The 23,118-nt window shown below is 36.4% G+C and overlaps 1 protein-coding gene across 1 annotated transcript in view; it reads right to left on the bottom strand.

Annotated features, from left to right (window-relative positions):
- Positions 1-23,118, bottom strand: part of BRWD1 (bromodomain and WD repeat domain containing 1) — a 120,354-nt gene that overhangs the window by 37,541 nt on the left and 59,695 nt on the right. Inside the window, exons 19-25 of the mRNA XM_030835428.2 lie at positions 20,280-20,463; positions 17,880-17,973; positions 13,189-13,320; positions 6,551-6,645; positions 4,160-4,349; positions 2,389-2,514; positions 2,187-2,294 (exon numbers count right to left, since the gene is read on the bottom strand). Coding sequence (XP_030691288.1) covers positions 2,187-2,294; positions 2,389-2,514; positions 4,160-4,349; positions 6,551-6,645; positions 13,189-13,320; positions 17,880-17,973; positions 20,280-20,463 — 929 coding nt within the window. The remainder of the gene's footprint in view (positions 1-2,186; positions 2,295-2,388; positions 2,515-4,159; positions 4,350-6,550; positions 6,646-13,188; positions 13,321-17,879; positions 17,974-20,279; positions 20,464-23,118) is intronic.

Below are 23,118 nucleotides of genomic sequence, written 5' to 3'. Positions count from 1 at the left end.
ATAAATATTTGTTGAAGATCTATGTGCCGTGACCTATTCCAGGCAGTAGGGGTAAGACAGGGAATGGGAGAAACTTCCTACCATGATAGAGCCTCCTACTCATTATACTGTAATTAGCCTTCCCCCAATACCTGTTTCCTTAATACTAAGAATATGAGATGATTCATCCATTTATTCACTGCACAAAATATTATTGTTATAATGTGCCAAAGTGCTAAAAATACAGTTGGTTCTCATTATCTGCAGCATTCTTACTATTCTATAGTGCCACCCAAAATGATGAATTAGTGAGTTCCCAGTGAACACTGAACCACTGCTCCTGGAGGGAATACAAGGCTAGGTGGCTACAGGCCCCCAGTCGTAATATTTCAGTCACCTAATTAAGACAGTATCTTGTGTAATGTGAATTTCTATGTAAAGACACGTCTTTTTTCTTTTTTTGCGGTACGCGGGCCTCTCACTGTTGTGGCCTCTCCCGTTGCGGAGCACAGGCTCCGGACGTGCAGGCTCAGCAGCCATGGCTCACGGGCCCAGCCGCTCCGCGGCATATGGGATCCTCCCGGACTGGGGCACGAACCCGTGTCCCCTGCATCGGCAGGCGGACTCTCAACCACTGCGCCACCAGGGAAGCCCAAGACACGTCATTTAATCTACGTTGTTGAGTCATTAACATTGAACTCACAACCAACAGCACTATGACTCATGCCTAAAAGAAGCTTATCTAACACACAGATTTTCTCCATAAGGTACATCATCACCTTCTTGTACATAGTAACACAAGACAGCACTTTAGCACTACGCTAGGCGGCCATCTTAAACAGCAAGTCACCAACACAAAAATCTGGAAAAAAAAAAGCACAAAAATCTGAAAAATGTTTAATGTGGCACTGAATAGACTGCAAAAAGAACATTTATGTACAATATGAGAGCTCAAAAGAAGGAAGTATCACCTTGTTCAACGTCAGCTGAGAACATGCTGGGCAGACAACTCAAATCTTTTGCCACACTGCATGTCTGCAAATGACTAGAAAGCACCTTGAGTAGTGATTTTGGTGTTACAAATAGCAAACAGTGAGAAAGGCAAATTCGTAAATACAGAAAACAAGAAATATGAGGATCAGCTGTCCTCAGGTACATAGTAATAAGTGAAAGAGACACAAATTTGAATGTATCTAAAGCCAAATTCAAAGAAGTAGAGCCATTGAGTTTTTTCATCTTCTAACAGTTAATGAAAGTATCAAAAATATGAAGTATAAAGATTAAAAATCACCTGTAATACTACTCTACATGTAATCACCACTAACATTTTAATGTATTTATTTTGGTTGACCATATATGTCTTTAAATTTTTATCATAACCAAAACCAGAATTTCACATTCCGTTTTTCCTCTTAGTAACACACTGTGAATACGTAACATTCATTCTACAAACATTTTAAAAGCCTCGGTTACGTGGTGGGCTCTACATAGGAGCCAAATGTGTGAATATATCATGGTTTGGTTCGTTCAGTACTGTGGGATATTTGGATTTTTTCCTAATTTTTTGTTTTTATAAACAGTGATATAGAATTTAAATTTGTATGCACTTCTGGTTGTTTCCTAAATTACCAAAAGTAGAACTGCTGATTTAAAAGGTCTAAATATTTTTAGTTTCAATTCCAACTGCCAAGATACCCTGTAGGGAGCCTGCACCTGTTTCATGCACCCTTATCACCAAGTTGAACAACTATTAACAAACCTAAACCTTTGCTACTTGTTAAAACATGGTATTTTCTTTAAGTGTTAAAAATACGTACATACATAAAATTGGTTAAGTACAGAGAAGCTAAAGTTTTTTCTGTATTTTATTACATGTGAGGTTGAACCTTTTTCTCCAATTTGTGTTGGTTTCTTTGAAAACTTGCACTTCTTTTGAAAATCTGTCCTGGGTACAATCATTTTAAGATTAATGATATATACAGCCAAGCTGCCTTCCAATAATGTACAGAGTGCCCAGTGACAAGCATGTCTTCTGACTAGACCTTAATGCTTAGCAGGTAACAGCAGAAATGTTTTTAAGTTGGAAATTAACAGAAAGGTAGTAATGAAGTATGCCTCCAGTAGGTTATTTTTAATGGATTTATAAATAATTTAACTATACATGTATGTGCTAAATGTTTAATGATTTAATAATACCATCATCTTACCCTAAGATCCATTTTCCTCCATGGCTCCTTGTTAGGGTTCAGTTCATAAATGTTATTTCTTCTGACAGCCTCAATATAAGCTTCATGACCCTGTCGAAAATATATTACCTACAAAAGGGAAGTATACGTTTAAAAATAAAAACCTAAGAGTAATATTAATTTTACGTTCCATATTCACATTTTTAAACTTTATTACTCTCACCTCATCACCCATTTGAGGAACAAAAGGAGACTTCCGAAGTGTGGTGTCAGTTATCCAAACCGGAGGATGGAATTCATATAAACGTTCCATGTTTGCAAGCTCTGCCTGAGTCATCCTCCGCAGATTCTGCCAAGGGGAAGAAAACAAAGTTTAGTAGAATAGAAAGGGGCAGCATGCACTGTTTAATTGAAAAACAAAAGACTTCACCATTCAGAATGGCTGTTTTATTAGCATGTCACCTAATGATTAATTTTTAAACAGCATACATAGGAACATTATCAGCTGTGCAAGCATTGTATATCTACCTAGCACTTTCCTAGCATCTCCTGAATTTCTAACAGATTCTGCATAGCACTTTACATCCTATGAAGTGGGTCTAATTTCCAGCTGGATCCTCTTCACACTAAGGCTGCTTTGCCAAGACTCCACAGTGAATTTCACCACAGACTAATCATCTCAGGGAGTCTCCTCTTGATTTGAGGTTTTAAGACTGGTAATCTTACATATGATATCACATGTGGAATCTAAAATATGATACAAATGAACTTTTATGAAATAGAAACAGACTCATAGACATCGAGAACAACTAGTGGTTGCCAAGGGGGAGGGGGGTGGTACAGGGATGGAATGGGAGTTTGGGGTTAGCAAATGCAAACTATTATATTTAGGATGGATAAACAACAAGGTCCTACTGTATAGCACAGGGAACTATATTTAATATTCTGTGATAAACCATAATGGAAAAACCATTAAAAAGAAAAGACTGGTAATTTTAAAATACAACCACAAATTATTTGATACTCCTCCTTTCCTCTCTAAGAGGTGGAGCCTAAGTACCCTCCACTCAATGTGGGCTCCAACTACTTCTAACAAATAGAAAAAAGCAGAAGTAACGATGTGCGACTCCTAAGACTAGGTCATAAAAGGCTTAGCCCCTGCTTAATTTTTGGATCACTTGCTCTGGGGACAATCAGCTACCATGTCAAGAAGACACTCAAGCAGCCCTATGGAGAGGCCCATATGGTGAGGAACTGAGGCCAGCAGCCAACTGTCCCATTAACAAACTTCAAAGATCCACCCCCAGTCAAGCCTTTAGACAACTGTGACCCAAGCTAACATGATGACTGCAACCTCATGAGCCAAAAATCAGCTAATCAGTTCCCGAATTCCTGATTCATCAAAACATGAAATAATACATGTTTCTTGTTTTTAAGCTAAGTTCCAAGATGATCTGTTACACAGCAATAGATACCTAATACAAAGACATAGCATCTTTAAACAACAACAGCTACCTATATGACAGGAGCACATGTAGCACTGTACATGGAACAAGGTATAGCAATATTACAATTAGGAGAAAAGTATGAAGACAAAACATGTCAAATGAAAATGGGAAACAGGACAACAGCAGACAAAACAAGAAGAAAGGATCTTAAAATGCCTTGAAGTATATTTTTGGTGTTGGAACTGGAGGACAAAATAAGAGTTATGGTGGGGATCTGAGCAAAATAGAGCTTTCCCTCTAAGTTACAGATTCAGAAAGGTATAAGTGCCAAGTCCAACTCAGAGCAGATTAGAGAAGTTTTAATAACAAAGGAAATTTTCCAAAAATAAGTTTGTTTGCATTGTACATTTGACTCCTGATGATGTATATCGATCAAAAAAAAATAATAATAAAGCCTCCAAATTCCCAAAGATTTCTATTTCTAAATATGGACAGAAACTATAAAAGTGTAGATAGATGGTATTTTTAAAGATATACTTTTCTTACCTCTTTTTTAGGCTTACTTTCTTTCTTTCTCTTTCGTCTCCTTTTTGGAGGAGATAAATTCTCAGTAGACATTTCGTCCTCTGAACTACTACGAAACCGAGTAATTCGTCGACGGGATGACGTTCGTAAAGGAGGCTGCAGATTGATGCCTGCGTCAGCCGTCCAATCAGAATATCTAGATGAAGAGCCACTAGGGAGGAAAACAGTTTCAGTCATACAGAACCAGAATCTAAGCCCTAAGAGTAAATTCATCCTACAACCTTAAGAGAGGAGAGATAACAAGGAGGAAAGAAAAGATCCTGGGAAGATTCGACTGCCCTCCCTATCAGTGCATACTGAAATGACCAAAGACCATGAGAAGGAGAAAAATCTTCACTGACACTGGAAATTAAGGATATAAGCCTGAGAAATTTTTTGAAGTATAATTTGGATGAGACCTCATAGAAGACAACATCTAGAGCCAACTAATAATACCCTTTCCAAAAGTGAAGTGTAGCTACGAAAGCAGGAGAGACTGTGCAGAAAGGCAGCACACCCCCTAAACCGCAGGAGGCTCCAAAATGGGACTAGAATTTGTAAGTAGAATGACAAACTGTCAGTGACTACACTGAGAGCCACAAGGAAAGCACAGAACAGAAAGCTCTAAGTGGACAAAGCTTCTTGCCAACAGGGGGACTCTCCCTGATATGAGAAAAGATCCCAGAGAGGGCCTAGTCCTAACCTACCCTGGAGCAAAAGCAGAGTCAAACAGGAAACTAGGAAACTAGCCCCTGGCCCACTCCCAGCTTTAGCAAACACAGAAAAGGATAAAAATCCTCTACTGGGGCCATCATTGTCCAACCACATACCTCTCAGGCTTGATAACACACAGTTCCAAAAGCTATTTATTACAAATATTATTTTTGTATTATATTTTATGTTATAAAAAGAGCTGTTTTAAAAATCTTAAGAGCATCTGCTTTGTACAATAAAATTCAAGAAAAATTGAATTAAAAGATAGTGAATATAGAGACAGGAAGGACAGTGGTGGTTGCCAGGGGTGGGTGGGGTGGAGTGGCGAACTGCTGTTTAGTAGGTACACAGTCTCGGTTTTGCAAGACGAAGTAAGTTCTGGAGATTGGGTGCACAACACTGTGAATGTACTTAACACTATTGAACTGTACAATTAAAAACAATTAAGATGGTGAATTTTATGTTCTGTATATTTCACCACAATTAAAATTAAGTTAACAAACAAAAATAAGGGTAGACAAGTGCTCTAGAAATCACTCCAGCTCCTAAGCATAATGGAATAAAAGAAGACAAGAAAGGAAGCCAGGAGTATGGGATGGTGTTCTGTAAAGCACAGTATCAATGGAAATTAAAATAATCTGAGTCATATTTAGAAGGGAGAATTTTCTAGACTTGGTGATGGAAATGTTATGAAAAGAGAATGATATCCAGGTTTCTGGCTGAAGCATCTGCCAGGACAAAGTTGATATTTACCCAGACAAGGAACAGATGTTAACATCTTAGTCCCATGAAATTTGGATACCAAAACTAAACAAAAGGTAATACGTATGATAAAATAAAATTTATATTTTAAGGCAGGACAAGAAAAATGAAACATAAAATTCTCTCTCTGTGTCCATTTGGGCCTCCACCCTCCCTAATGTGCAGCGGGCATCGGCATTACACATTAACCAGAGCTGCTCAAAGATGGGAGTGCCTGCTCGACAGCAAAGATCAAATTTTTTCTTTCTTCTGATGTTAGCAATTTAACTTCTTAAAAGAATAACATTCTTTCCCAGCTCTGTAGGGGGTCATAGTGCTTGGTGCTCACTTTGCAAAAGTTTATCTGGACTATGTATCCTTCGTGAACTTTATATAAAATAGCAGTATGTCATCCTGATGTACCATCATTGAAAATGTATATGACTGTGCCTTCAGCTTCTAACAGGTGGAACAGTTCTCAGAGCTTCCTGAGAATCTGCTTCCCGGTTATAATCCTCAGTTTGGCTTGAATAAAAGTCCCTTTTTTTTTTTCTTCTTGATAGTTAATTGAACTTACATCAAGGTATGCAGTAACTAGTAATAAATTTAACTGTGATTTTACCAAACAGACGTTGTATACTCCTCTTTATAAATGTAGCCCAAGACTAAATTGATGTTTTGAGTACACATACTTACACTGTTGGCTCAAATGTTTTATAGTCCAAAAAAAAATACCCAAAATATTTTCTATAGAAATAGCAGTTAATCCAGCTTTCTTCTCCTTTTAAATGTATTAAAAACTCAATGTTAGTTGTTCCACAGTTGGAAGCTCTTACACCTTGAATGCCATTCAAGCATGATTCCATTCAACGTCATGACTAAAATGCTTAGAAGATTAAAACGAGTAAAAACAGGTACCTTGAACTTTCACTGTCACTTTCACTTCTTCTATCACTTTTCCATTCTTCTTCTTCAGAAGAACAAGAACCTTCACTTTGATCACAGGAAGTCTCCTAATTTTGTGAGGGGGAGAAAAATAAAATAAAAATGTTGATCTCTGAGATTAAATAACACAAGGCAAGAGAAACCACACAGTCATTCTAATCATCTCAGGAGTAAGTATGGTAACCGGGTAATAAAATAGGTAAACTTAAAACAAAAAGCAAGTGTCTTTACTACATCCTTTTTCTTATCAAAAAATTAGACAATAGAAAATATTTGTGAGACTTAACACTACTACTATTAACAAAAGAAACTGATACAAGAGGCCATTCTCTGAGCAAAGTTAATAAGTCAATGTAAATGTTCTCAGTGTTTTGGACTCAAGCCACTGTAATAGGTGGGCAGTGGTATCTCATTTTACTTTCAATTCTCTAATTACATATGATGTTGAGCACCTTTTCATGTGCTTATCTGCCATCTGTATATCTTCTTTAACGAAGTCCCCGTTAGATCTTTTGTCGATTTTTAAATTGGGTTGTGCTCTTATTGAGTTTTAAGAATACAAGTCCTGGGCTTCCCTGGTGGCGCAGTGGTTAAGAATCTGCCTGCCAATGCAAGGGACACAGGTTCGAGCCCTGGCCCAGGAAGATCGCACATGCCGCAGAGCAACTAAGCCCATGCGCCACAACTACTGAGCCTGAGCTCTAGAGACCGCAAGCCACAACTACTGAGCCCATGTGCCACAACTACTGAAGCCTGCATGCCTAGACTCCGTGCTCCGCAACAAGAGAAGCCACGACAATGAGAAGCCCGCGCACCGCAACGAAGAGTAGCCCCTGCTCACCGCAACTAGAGAAAGCCCGCACACAGCAACAAAGAACCAACACAGCCAAAAATAAGTAAATAAATTTATTTTTTTTTAAAGAAGACCTTCCCAGTCCTTTTCTCAAAAAAATTAAAAAAAAGAAAGAGTACAAGTCCTACCACCTAGAGAGGTGGGATAGGGAGGGTGCGGGGAAGACGCAAGAGAGAGGAGATATGGGAATATATGTGTATGTATAACTGATTCACTTTGTTGTAAAGCAGAAACTAACACACCATTGTAAAGCAATTATACTCCAATAAAGATGTTAAAAAAATTTTTTTAATAAAGAAAAAAGAATACAAGTCCTTTATCAGACATGAGTTTTACATGTATTTTCTCCCAGTCCATGGCTTGTCTTTTCATTCTCTTAACAGTATCTTTCAGGCTTTTCTATTTGTCAAGTTTTTCTTTCATGGATCATGCTATTGGAATTGTATCTAAAAAGTGATCATCACACCCAAGGTCACCTAGATTTTTATTATATGTTATCTTTTAGAAATTTTATAATTTTGTGTTTTACATTTACATTAAGTTTATGAGATATTTTGAGTTAATTTTTGTGAAAAGACTGTGTCTAGATTTTTTTTTTTGCATGTGGATGTGCAGTTGTTCCACACCACTTGTTGAAAAGACAACGCTTTGTCCATTGAGTTGTCTTTGTTCCTCCATCAAACACTAGTTGAGTATATTTGTATTGGTCTACTTCTGGGTTCCTTATTCTGTTCCACTGATCTATTTGTCTATTTTTTCACCAGTACGACACTGTCTTGAAAACTGGAGATTCATACTAAGTCTTAATGTATCTATCAGTCCTGCACCTTTGTTGTTCTTCAGTATCGTTAGCTATTCTGGGTCATTTTTTTCTCCAAACAAACTTCAGAATCTCTTTGCCAATATCCACAAAATAAACTTGCTGGGATTTTGACTGGAACTGTGTTGAATCTATAGATGAAGTTGGGAAGAAATATCATCTTAAAAAGATGTGAAGCACAGGAACTCTCATTCACTTTTCATCAGAATACAAAATGTAACACAACCACTATGGATAATAGTTGGGCAGTTTCTTACAGAGCTAAATATAGACTTACCATAGAGGAAAATTAAACTCATATTACTAGAAAGTAGTCAATGTGAAAAGGCCACCTACTGTTTGATCCAACTATATGACATTCTAGAGAAGTCAAAACTATGGAAACAGTAAAAAGATCAGTGGTTGCCCGTAGCTCAGGAAGAGGGAGGGAGTGATGATTAAGTACAGCAGAGGGGGCGTTTAGGACAGTGGAACTATTCTGTATGATACTATTATGGTAGATACATAACATTATGCATTTGTCTAAACCCATACAACACAGAGTGATCCCTAATGTAAACTACAGAATTTAGTTAATGATAATGTATAAAATTGGTTCATCAGTTGTAGCAAATGTACCACACTAAATCAAGATGTTATTAATAGGAAACACTTAGGGAAACAGTATATGGGAACTCGCTGTACTTACTGTGTAATTTTTTTTAAACCTGAAACACGGAAGTCTTTAAAGGAAGAGAGGGGAACAAGCAGCTAATTCCCACAATCCTAATAGCTGCCATCTACTTTAAATTCTGGTCTTGGATACTAAGCAGGTACTTTTAAATTGAGATACAACCTTTTCCTGTAACAGCTACTTACATTAAGTGAATCATAAACGGATGATGAAAATGCCATGGAGAAACAAAACTAAAAAGATGGAACTGCAAGGAAATAGCTATTTTGTTTACTTCATTTGAGTAGGCAAAATGCAAAGTAAACATATTCTTAAAAAATGTTCCTCAAAATGTGAGCCCAATGCTATTCAAGGAGTACAGATTCCTAGGCCAACCACACTAGATCTACTCAACACGAGTCTGCTTTTTATGCTCAAAATAGATTTCTAAAAAATCACAGTAATAAAATAAACTCTTAAAATCTACTACCTGGAAACCATGCATTCTGGGAAAAAGTTTTAAATGTTTTATCTGCATTAACTCTCAAAATACTTCTGTAAACAGAGGCAGGGTTAAGAAAAAGCTAATGAAACTTGTTTCAGAGGTTTTCAATTTAACTTGCCTACCAAGGCCCTGTGTCTATCTGTAACTTTGAATTCTTTTTCTAAAGAACGTCCCTAAAATTATACAAGATTCAAACCCCACAAATCTTGGCTCCGTCTTGCCAATTTGTTTTGTATTATCTCAAGTCACTACCTGCCCACTACTACCTTTTCATATATAGAGAAACCCAAGGCTAAGAAATGTAAAGAAATACGCCTGGGGTCACAGAAGAGTAAGTATAAGAAATGGAATCAGAAACCAGGTCAACTCTAAAACCCATACTTTTTCTACTATCAGTGCTTTCCAAACTAAAGCATAATGGAACCAACATACACATATACACAACCGTCTCCACCCATCTGCAACACTCAGGAGAATGAATTCATACCACTGTAGGAGGTAAACTACCATAACACAAAATTATGACTTATCTTAAAAGATCAAGTAGATTTAACATTCTACATTATACTTGTGTTAATTTAAAAGTACCCCATTAATTGCAAATAAACCAAATTAAGACATAAAATCGTAAGATTAATACTACTGATCTAAAAATTAAAACTCAATCTATAATCATTCCTGATTTTTCAGGAACACTTAAGAAAATAAGAATTAGTTGCTATTTCCCTAGCATAATATATATGTATACTGTAGAAACCTAAAACAAAGCATCTTACTTATTGTGAAAATAGCAGACACATTTCCACTGACAACAGGAATATGGTCCACTATCTCACTAGTATTCAACAATGTACTGGAAGTATTAAACACTGCAATTAGACAAGAAAAATCAATTAAAAGTATAAAAATTAGAAGAGAAGTAGTAAAACTGAATACTGTATAAATGAGAGTGTACCTGGAAAACTTCACAGAATCCAATGATAAAATTAACTCAAAAATACAGTAATGTAGCAGGGTGGAAAAAATTAAAACTTGAAGGGGGAAAAAGGCCAAAAACACGATAGAAAAATGGCCAAAAGACATGACACACAATGCACAAAGATGAAAAAGACTCTAAATATATAAAAATATGTACAACTTCACACATAAGAGAAATGTAAACTACACTGTAAATAAACCAAAGACAAAAGTACAAATATTGTGATTCCACTTACATGAGGTACCTAAAACAGGCAAATTCATAGAGACAAAGTATAAGAGAGGTTACCAGGGGCTGGGAAGAGAAGGAAATAGGGAGAGTTCTTGTTTAATGAGTACAGAGCTGCTGTCTGGGATGATGAAAAAGTGCTAGAAATGAAGAGTAGTGATGGTTGCATACATCTGTAAATGCAGTTAATGCCACTGAACTGTATACTTAAAAACAGCTAATTGTAAATTTCATGTTACATATAATATTCTATCACATAAAAGAATAGCCAAAACATATAAAAAATAAAACTAAGATACCATCTCTCGCCAATTAATTGGCAAAAATTAGAAATTGTAACACACTGTTAGTAAACAGTAAGAAAACGGACACTCTCCTACGCCACAGGGAGGAAAGCAAGTTGGAATTCTCCTTTATGAGGAATTTTTATCAGCATCTCATAAGATGCAAACGTGTTTATCTTTGGGCCCAGAAATCCCATTTCAAGGAATGCCCCCCCCCGCAATAACATCTCCATCATTAGACAAATACATACATCTACAAGATTATTCATTGTAGCATTATTTAAAATGAAAACGCTGTAAACATCCTACATGCCCATAACCAGGAGAGTGGTTAAATAAACTGTTACAATCAGATAACTTAAATATGATGCAACTCTTTAAAAATAAATAAATAAATAAGGAAGGCACTTATGAACTGATATGAAGTGATTTTAAGAATATTTTAAGTGAAAAAACCCAAGTGCAAAAGAGTATCTGTGGTATGCGACATTTTGTGTACAAAAGGAGAAAAAATATACATGTATCTAATTGAGTATATAGGGGAAAGAAGAAAAGAAAACACAGGAAAGATATGCCAGAAACTAGTGAGGATGGATGGGAACATTTATCGTAATTATCCTGAATCATTAAAGGTTAAAACATGCTCAATACATATAAAGAAGAAGAAAATAAATAAGAAAGGTGTTAACACAAAATCATTTAAGTGAACGGTTAGCAGCTAACATATTGGATATTAGGCAGTGTTTTAAACACTTTACATGGTTAACTAAATGAATTCTCACAACACCTCTGAGGGACATACTATTAATTACTTTTACAGATATAGGCAGAGGCACAAAAGTTTAACCAACTTGTCGAAGTAGAAGAATTTGGATTTAAATTCAAACCCTATGTTTGACTACTACCTTAATGCTTTATAGAGGAATTCAAATTGTTCATCCTTATGTAACATTTCAATCCTCAAAACATTACTGATTAGAGAAGACTAACATTCTAATATTAACCTTTAAAAACTCTTTACAGAAATACTGGTTTCCCCCCAAAAAATCAAAAAGAACAGTAACTTACATATGACTACTGTAAGTCAAGAAAAGGGTTAAGACAAAGACTTCTTAGATATGATGGCAAAAGCACAAGCAACTAAGGAAAAAACAAACTAGACTTCATCAAAATGTAAAACTTTTGTGCTTCAGTGGAAACAAGCAAAGAAGTGAAAAGACAATCCAATAAATGGGAGAACATATTTCAAAGTCATACATCTGATATAAAGGATTTGTATCCAGAATGTATAAAGAACCCTTATAGCAATAAAAAAGACAACCAAATTGAAAAATGGGCCAGAGATTTGCATAGATATTTCTCCAAAGATATACAAGTGGAAAACAGCACACGAAAACATGTTCAACATCATTAGTCATTAGGGGAATGTATCAAAACCACAGTGAGATACCATTTCACATCCACCAGGACAACTGAAATCAAAAGGACAGAACATAACAAGTGTGGACAAGGATGTGGAGAAACTGGAAACTTCATACATTACTGACTGGGAACATAAAATAATACAGCCACTTTGGAAAACAGTCTGGCAATTCCTCAAAAGGTTAAAATACAGAGTTACCATATGACCCAGCAAACTGACTCACAGATATAAACCCAAATGAATTGAAAACTTATGGCCAAACAAAACCCTGTACATTAATGATGATAAGGAACAACATCCGTAACAGTCAAAAAGTAGAAATAATACAAATATCCACCAGCTGATGAGTGGGTAAACAAATTGTGGTCTATTCATATAATGGAATATTGGGCAATGAAAAAGAATGTAGTATTCATCCATGCTATACATGGAATCAGCCTTAAACATTACATAGTAAGTGAAAAAAGCCAGTCACAAGATCATACTGTATGCTTCCATTAAATGAAATGTCCAGAATACAAAAATCCATGGGGATAGAAAGATTAGTGGTTGCCAGGGGCTTGGGTGGAGTGGGAATGGGAAGTACTTGCAAATGGGTACAGGGTTTCTTTTTAGGTGATTAAAATATTTTGAAATTAAATAGTGGTGGTGATGGTACAATTTTGTTAATATACTAAAACCACCAGATTGTACACTTACATGGTATAACAAAGCTGTTCAAAACTGTTAGAGAAATTCAAATGTGAAATTTCATCTTAATCTCTAGAGAATACTATACTTCCACAAAATTTCAAGGTAGATTCAAAGTAAAGAGTTAAGACAAATTATTCAAGATTATTTTATATATTTTAAAGTTATGAAACTCACATGTCTTACGGAGCTTGAAGATTCATTTCCAGAAGACAACTCAAACCGTCCAAGATTTCTTCTACCATAATTTGGATATTTACGCCTACATGTCCTCTGCCTAGACTGTGACATCAAAGCCACGGAATCAGACTGAAACACAAACATGCAGGTGAAAATCAACTCTTAAATAAGTACAATCTTCAATAAAGTATTTCGCACTCTATCCAATCCCAAAAGGATTTAAGGCAAAAATAATAATAATAGTTCAAAAAATAAAATATTCTTGAATGGGTATTTTTGCCACATACTGTTAACCAAGATTGGTTTTTGTTACTTTTAAGATATTTAGAAAACATGGCTAAATTTAGGCACATTAGATCATCATTTCCCAAACTAAACCGTAAGTTAATTGGCTTACCATAAATTAGATAATAATAACTATAATCCAAAAAAGAAATCACTTTAAAATATATATCTTAGAAGTGAAAATATATATTCATATATTATGATGCAGTAACCAACCTTAAGGAATATATCACTGTGTGAATACACAGGTATAGAGAAATATCTGAAATGATCCTCAAATATCAATCCTAGTTATTTCCAGGTTTTAACTTTTTGGATGATTTGTTGTCAGTACTTTCAGTTGTGCTTGAATTTTTTAAATATCTTTTTTTTAATTAAAACAAAATAATTAAATAATCTTTTAAAATCAGCCAAATAAAATAGCTAGATTGAAACGGCGGGGGGGGGGGGTGGGGGAGGGCACATGCTATTCCTCCAACACCAAAGTCACGTATGCGAGATCACTCAGTGAAAGTACATATTCCCAGAACTGATATACAAATCAATTTTCACGTTAGTGCCATCTGTTTGATAATCATTGAGATGTTTTATCATTTCAACATATCCTCAACAATATACCCTGGCTGATTTTAATACAACTCTTCTTTCCTTAATTTGTCAGTACTTTTTTTGTTAGGGCAAAAACTCCTATTAATGAATTTCATGACTAATAATATGTAAATTCAGATGGACCAAAACTACCACTAAGAAGAACAAGAAAATCTGTCAAAATATGTATTTTTTAAAAAAACGGTTTGAGGGCCCTATATACCTAACAAGGCTATGAAGATTTACAGGACCAATACACGAAAAAGGATACAAGCAATAAAAAAGAACCCTAGAATTTCACTCTGGAAGAGGAAGCTGAAAGGTTTAGCAGGTAAGCAAAAAACTGACAGACTAAACTCTTGAGTTATGCTAACAAAAATTACAATTCGGAGTCTCCTATGTATAGGCAAACACCTCAAGCTTCAGCTGTTAGCCCAAAGAGCTATAATCTAGACCTATAGGTAAACTACAGATAAACAGTAATCCCAAGGAACTAAAAGCCCATCCTTGTCTGGGTGAAGGTGATACAGGCTTGAGAGTGGCCTTAGTAGCCTACCAGAAGCAAATTAAAACCTTCTCTGGAGAAGAAATGCCATCCTAGGCTTCAAACCATCTCTAACATCTAACATTCAATCAAAAATACAGGCAACAAAGAACATGTGATTGTAATAAAATGAGAAAAAAATCAACACAGAATGCAAAGAGATTAACAGGGGAACAAGATAATGAAATAACCAGAAATGGGTTTTTTAAATAACCAGGGCTGATTTTCAAGGAATTAAAATAAAGAGAACTTCAGCAGAAAACTAAAAACTCTGGAAAATTCTGAATAGAAAAATACAATAACTAAAACTAAGAACGCAAGGTTATTAGCAGGATACACACAGCTGAAGAGAACTAACTGAGTGGAATATATTCGGTCAGAAAAAAATTCAGAACAGCAAGAAACAGTCTAAAAACAAAAAAGACAGAAAATAGGGCTTCCCTGGCGGCGCCGTGGTTAAGAATCTGCCTGCCAATTCAGGGGACACGGCTTCGAGCCCTGGTCCAGGAAGATCCCACATGCCACGGAGCAACTAAGCCCATGAGCCACAACTACTGAGACTGTGCTCTAGAGCCCGCAAGCCACAACTACTGAGCCCGTGTGCCACAACTACTGAAGCCCGCACACCTAGAGCCTGTGCTCCGCAACAAGAGAAGCCATTGCAATGAGAGGCACGTGCACCGCAACAAAGAGTAGCCCCCGCTCACCGCAACTAGAGAAAGCAGTGCACAGCAACGAAGAACCAAAGCAGCCAAAAATAAATAAAATAAATTAATTTTTTTTAAAAAAAAGGCAAAAGGGAAAGACAGGAAGTAAAGTATAAAAACATGTACTATGCAAATGCTAGCCAAAAGAAAGCTAGCATAGCTACATTCATATACAAGAATTTGAAGAATAAAGCATTACTAGAGATAAGTTCATAATGGTAAAAGGTTCAATTCAGTAGGAAAAAGGGAAATTCTAAATTTGTACACACCAAATAACATAGCTTCAAACTACACAAAGCAAAGTAAGTAGAAACAAAGAAATCTACAAACATAGTGAGACTTTAATACTTATCTCACTATAAGCAAGAGTGCAATCGTTCTGAAACCACATGTGGTATTAACTACTAAAGTTGAATATACACATATCCTATGCTCCAATAATTTCACTCCAGTACATATACTCAAAAGAAATACAGACGGGGCTTCCCTGGTGGCGCAGTGATTGAGAGTCCGCCTGCCAACGCAGGGGACACGGGTTCGTGCCCCGGTCCGGGAAGATCCCACATGCCGCGGAGCGGCTGGGCCCGTGAGCCATGGCCGCTGAGCCTGCGCGTCCGGAGCCTGTGCTCCACAATGGGAGAGGCCACAACAGGGAGAGGCCCGCGTACCGCAAAAAAAAAAAGTAATAAAAAAAAGAAATACAGACAGATACCAAGAAATATGTACAAAATGTTGAAAGCAATATTGTTCCTAACATACTATTCCTAATTCATATTCCTAATATGAAAACAACCCAAATATCCTTTAAGAATAAACAGCAACATTCTCATTAAGGAATACTATCCAACAGTGAAAACAAATGAACTTCAACTACTCACAACAAAGACAGATCTCACAAGGGCAAATGCAAGCCAGATACAAAAGATTACATATACATACTGTATGACATTTAGATCAGTGTTTCTTATCCTTTTTTTTTCTTTTTTTTTTCTTTTTTTTTGCGGTACGCGGGCCTCTCACTGTTGTGGCCTCTCCCGTTGCAGAGCACAGGCTCCGGACGCGCAGGCTCAGCGGCCATGGCTCACGGGCCTAGTTGCTCCGCGGCAATGTGGGATCTTCCCGGACCGGGGCACGAACCCGTGTCCCCTGCATCGGCAGGCGGACTCCCAACCACTGTGCCACCAGGGAAGCCCTTCTTACCCTTTTTTTTAACATTACCACTACCCTATAGGAAACTTGACTTTCTCCTAATTTGCTCCCTCGAATTGTAATACCACAGACAATACATACAGTATGTAAACACTTATGTAGTATATCTGTACTTTGTACATCAACAGATTAAGTATAAGGCTTAGCCTTCTTATCCAATACAGGGTTTAAAATAGATAACATTTTTAAGACAAAAGCTAAATTGAAATTTTTAAAGCTCTCTGCATTTAACTTTATAACTTTCTTGAATAACTTTTGATGTATTTAATTACAGATTGTATCAAATTACATATCCAAATTAGAAATTTCTGAATACATAACAGCAATCAAATGTTTAAAAATCTTTCAAAATTTTTCCAGCAAAAATAAAACAAATGAAAAAATTTCTTAAAAATTTTAGTAAATTTAACTTTGAAGGCTTTTTATCATGAGAAAATATTCTAACTATAGCTGAAGATAGTCAACATTTTTTTCTTTTCAGTACTTGACGTAATAGATTTGAATTATTTTTAAATTAAATAAGATAGAAACTATTTTTATTTAATTCTCAAAGCCCAAGTCATAAGCAAAAACACCATGCATCAAGGCAGTTAATGTGGCAGACAGGCACGCACAGGCCATTTCTCACAATATGGCTACAAAATTGAATGACCAATTGGGAGAATATCTTGCAAACACAACCATTTTCACCATAGTTTTGTAGCACTGATCGTGCATACATTTTGTATAAATTCCATTAACTTGTTAATACTTCACATATGATGGTCAAGAAATTAAACACTAAGGAATAAGATTTTCTCAGGTAGGGTTGGGCTTTGTCGCAAACCATTGTGACATCTAAGATTTTTTATAAATGCATGATTTGGAAAACATCAGAAACAGACAAAGCTAACCAGCATCTTTAAAAGTCAAACAGTTGGTTACCTGCAGGAGAAAGGAGAGAGTAGTGATTGGGAATGGATACAAAATGCTTTTGATGGGCTGGCAATGTTCTAGGGGTTGTTAGACAATAACATTTTGTTTTTAGGCCGTGCCGTGAGGCATGTGGGATCTTAGTTCCCCGGCCAGGGATCAAACCCGTGCCACCTGCATTGGGAGCTCAAGGTCTTAACCACTGGACCGCCAGGGAAATCCCAACAATAATTTTCTAGAATCCTTCATCACTGTTAGGCATCAGGCTACTTCCCGCAAGTTTCAAGCCACTTTTCCTAACACCTGTACAACTTTACGTCTACTACTTTAAATCCCAAACAGAAGACTAATATTACTAATATTCTCAGTGATCAAAAAGAAAACTATAAATTTCAGTTTAATTTCTAATTTGTTTATTCCTAAGGAAATGGAATTTAGGTTACCTTTTGTGAAAGATGGAGAGTCTTCCTCTTTCTTCCAATTATATAAAGATTTCTTTCTTCTTCACCTTTCTCTATTCTGAAGTCTTCCAACTTCCTACAAATTTAAGTACCCAGTTATATTAATTGCTGATAAATAAAGGATATATAGAGAAAAAAACTAATCATTATGATTCTGGGAATCATAACTTAAGTATTTTTTTAATTAATACAGAAAATTCCTAAACTTATAACAAAACTTAAGGCAAACTACACTTTTCTAGAAATTTAATATAACCCAAATCTCAGAGGCAGCTAGTAGGTCCTATTTTTCGTATTTAACACAGAAATATTCATTCATTTGTATTTTAATTGGCCCTATGAGGACCAACTCAAACAGAATCTCTCGTGTTAGCTACTCAGAATGTACCTATGATTTTCCAAGATTGCAAATCCATTCTCTAAAGGATTCTACTGTATCACTCAGCATCTCCTTCATAAAAACTCAAATGTATTTTAGAATAGAGTTCTAGAAAGAGCTATGCTCTTCTTTGGGAAAATTATACTGCAGCGGCTAGCTGACTCACAAAATCCATTCTTCTTTCTTCCTTAGAAGCAAAATCTCAATTTTCATCTAGGCTCTTTGCTGCTCTAAATAGAGACTGTATTACCTTGCCTCCTCTGTAGCTAAGTGTGGCCATATGAGGACATTCTGGTCAATGAGTTATGAGGAGACATGTCATGTGGGACCATTAAGTCTGCTTAAATGAAATCCCTTCAACTAGAAATGTCCTTTTTGCCGCCGGGGAAAATGCTGGGGAACCATGATTCTAGCCTTAAACTACTTCCAGTCTTCCTTTATGTTAACAAAAATAAATGCTCGTTTAAGGAACTATTCTTCAGGACTTTCACTCCTGATACCTATTTGCTTCCCTTGATTTTGACAACAAAAAGTATCCTAAAATGACACTTTCAGTTCTGATGAGCATGCAACTCAGACATAATTTTAAGGCTTAATTATAGAATGCTGCATACACGACAGTGATTTTCTGTATTTCTCATCCCAATTCCAGATTTTGCTTTTCATTAGTTTATCATATACTTATAAATATCCTTAAGTTCACTGTATGAAATATAAGTATTATCCAATATTACTCCACCAATCAACTGACTCTTCTGGCTAAACACATGAAAACTTTTACAAAATTATCTTCAAGGTATTAGTTATTATGAGACACAAACATGACAGAATACTGAAACATTTTAGATATCAATGAAAAACAGTATTTGCTGCCTCCATTCTGATAACTTGAAAATCAGTACATCACAATTCAGTACAAGGAAAACCCTACGATCCACACTATACTTATGAAATATCATTTCTCACTAAAAGAAAATAGGGCTGCTTAAGAGAAAAGACTAATCCTAAGTCTAGGTCAAGAAATTTACAAGAAGAACCTATAACACCCTGCCACGCCTGACAGCAAAGATGCTACACAAGGCTACTATATCATTTCAAAAGGACTCAGGAGCCAACCTGAAGAAGCTCCTCCTGGCCAGAGATAAAAAAAATTTAAACATTAACAAGGACATTAGAAATAAGCTAAATCACAGCAGTGTAATTAATACAGTGAACAACACAAACACACAAATTGGCCACTGCGGGAGAATATAAAGGAATAAATCTTTATTTTGAAGGTAAATAAAGCAAAATGAGCAGGCAGCTATCCTGTTTTTTATACAGAAACTTGTTTATTATATACAAACTTTACTACTGGATAATCAAATAGTAGATGTGGGTAAATTCTTATTTGGAAGTAGCCAAGATAATAAAGACTTCAGAGCTGAAATATCACTATTTATAATCCCTAATGAATTAATGAACCTGGGCAGTGAGTATCAGTTCCTGCTAGCATCACAAAAAAAAGAAAAGAAAAGAAATAAAGAAAAAGATATTATGTGCCTTCTGATGGAATTTTACCACTTACGAAATACTCTTGCAAAAAACTAAAAATATGACATTTGGAACAACTGGAAATTTAAACACTGGCTATTTGGTTCTACTGAGGAATTGTTTGTTTTTTAAGATATGACAATGGCATTATAGTTATATTTTAAGACAATTCCTTATCCTTAGAAATTACATACGGACATACTTTTAGACAAAATGATATTAATGTCTGGAATATCTTTCAAAATAATACTGAAGGGAGAACAGGGGGTGTTTGTATAGATGAAACAAGATTGGTTATGGAGTTAGAGAACAATTTTGACATTTTCCTACCACAATTAAAATACATCCCAACCCATTACTAAAATATATGTATATGATTATTTATACCACTAATGATTAAAATGTGTAAATAACCATATAGATATATTTTCACAGATATAAACAATATTAATAGATATCCTAAAACAAACCTAAATATGCCTAGTGGTACCTCTGGTACAACCACTCTTCGTTTCCAGGCCTGCAGGTCACGCTCTGTAGCCATCTGACTACGTGGAGCATTCTGGTGCATCTGACGAACACCTTCCACTTGACCACTACGACGCAGACCAATATTTGGAGGGGACTGGATGTCTAAGCTTAGTCTTCTAAAACCTAGGGAAAAATTGTCAAGAATGATTACAAAACAAACTTCAATCTAATATGCATATACATTCCTCCTACTAAGACACAAACCAAAAAAAAAAAAAGATCTACTGAAAAAACTTTGGAAAAAAGAATCTTAATGTGACTGAGATCAAAATGTAGGCTACATGGGGACTTCCCTGGTAGCGCAGCGGTTAAGAATCCGCCTGCCAGTGCAGGGGACACAGGTTCAAGCCCTGGCGCGGGAAGATCCCACATGCCGAGGAGCAACTGAGCCCGTGCGCCACAACGACTGAGCCTGCGCTCTAGAGCCCGTGAGCCACAACTACTGAAGCCCGCACACCTAGAGCCTGTGCTCTACAACAAGAGAAGCCATCGCAATGAGAGGCCCATGCACTGCAATGAAGAGTAGCCCCTGCTCACCACAACTAGAGAAAGCCCGCGCACAGCAACGAAGACCCAACGCAGCCAAAATAAATTTAAACAGATCTCTTTGAAAAATGTAGACTACAAACACTAACATAACTATTAAGCTCAATTTCCATTTTTATTAGACTTTCTGAAATTTAATGTACAAGCATTTTCTATAATAATGTTATATTTGCAGTCCTAAAAACCTCGCCTTCCTCAAAACTGCAAACTAAAAACACATCTTTCTGGAAAAATTAGCACTGCAAATAGATGCCTCAAACTGTGGTGGCTTTATAATAAGAGCTCTAACAAAAAACATTATTTATGACCTAAAGAGATAATCTAAGCCACTCAAGCAAGCAAGTTGCCAGAGCCCATTATTAAAAATTCACAAAAATGCAAAGTGGGGAAATACTGGCAGCACCTGAATTGGAGCTAGAAGAGTGGGTAACAGGGCAATGCAGACCACATCAAGCCCTAAGCCTATGCAGAGCTGATCAGGTAGACACAGGAGGCAGGGCAACCTCCCAAGAGCTGGAAGTCACAAAGGATGGAGACCACCCTGGGGGGATGTGGAGGGAATCCCAGGCAAAGTACTTGTTTTCTTGAACCACAGGGTGAAGGGGATCCTGCTACTAAGGCAACAAAAAAAACTGGGGGCTATATCCTTTCCTACGGGAGGCTATTAAATTTTACTCCAAATACACCAGCTCTCCGTGCTTAGGGTAAAACTCAAATATGAATGAACAAACCTCTGCATTCTTCTATGTACAACATTCTGTTCACCAATCAAATGTGAACCAATTTGCCCTGCACAACATATTATACTCCATCTATTAAAAATGACATTAAATGCCCCTGCTATTAATCCAAAATTTGTATTAAAATATACTGATGTTTAAGAAACACTTTTTGAATTGAGAACTAAAAATAAATTCTAAATTTTGTGTGTGTGTCTGCAATGGGTCTTCGTCGCAGTGCATGGGCTTTCTCTAGTTGCAGCAAGTGGGGGCTACTCTTCATTGCGGTGGGCAGACTTCTCATTGCCGTGGCTTCTCTTGTTGCGGAGCTCGGGCTCTAGGCACATGGGCTTCAGTAGTTGTGGCATGTGGGCGCCGTAGTTGTGGCTGGTGGGCTATAGAGCGCAGGCTCAGTAGTTGTGGCGCACGGGCTTAGCTGCTTTGTGGCATGTGTGATCTTCCCGGACCAGGGCTCGAACCCATGTCCCCTATGTTGGCAGGCAGATTCTTAACCACTGTGCCACCAGGGAAGCCCTAAATTCTAAATTTGACTGCCCAAGTCATAGTATTATTCTCCAACAGTTTGAAGAAAATATATGTATCACAACATTACTTGTAATAGCAAGCATGAAAAATAACTTAAGTGGCCATAAACAGATTAATTACAAAGACTGGTTATTCCACACAGTGGAGTCCTATGAAGCTATAAAAAGTAATGAAGACAAGCTCTGTGAATGGAAAGAGAGTGATTTCTAGAATATGCTGTTAAGGGAAAAAAGCAAGGTGCAGAAAAATGCATACATATCTTGTGCCTCTTGCTCTGATGCGCTGAGAAGAACACAGCAACTATGCAGTATTCTTACCTAAAATGTTTAACCTGAATCCAATTTTGAGATAATCAGACAAATTCAAATTGAGGGAAATTCTGTGAAACAACAGGCCTGAACTCTTCAAAAGTACCAGTGCCATGAGGGAACTGTTCTAAATTAAAAGAGACTCAATAATTAAACACATGGACCAAGGCTTGATTAAACCCTAAAATTTTAAAAAGCCATGAAGGACAATTTTGGGACAAGTGGGGAAATGTAAAGATTGTACATCAGAGAGCAGTACTGTATAGTCTGTACATTGTGTAGTACTGTAAAGTCTGTTGACTGTGACCATTGTATTATGATCATATAAAAGAATGTTCCAGTTCTTGGAAGATATAGAATGAAGCCTAAGGGATAAAGTTCACATCTTACTCTAGAATTTAGGAAAAAAACATACCTGAGAGAGAGAAATTCTTTCAAGTGTATATGAGACCCATACAAGACTGTTAATAGCATTTCTGTTTGAGATTAGCAAAATCTCAAAACTACCCAAAAGCCCATCAAGAGAATGAATTAATAAAATCAGATATACAACAGAGTACACAATAGTCAAAATTAATCCAATGTGACAACTGAGCAATCTTAAAAATACAGCACTATGTGAAAAAAATTAAGTCGCTTTATAAACCTTTTATAAACCT

The sequence above is a fragment of the Globicephala melas genome, chromosome 4 (genome assembly GCF_963455315.2).
Source record: "Globicephala melas chromosome 4, mGloMel1.2, whole genome shotgun sequence".
NCBI classification, from domain to species: domain Eukaryota; kingdom Metazoa; phylum Chordata; class Mammalia; order Artiodactyla; family Delphinidae; genus Globicephala; species Globicephala melas.
Note: the sequence above shows the minus strand (reverse complement) of the source record. Positions and strands in the feature narration are given on the sequence as shown.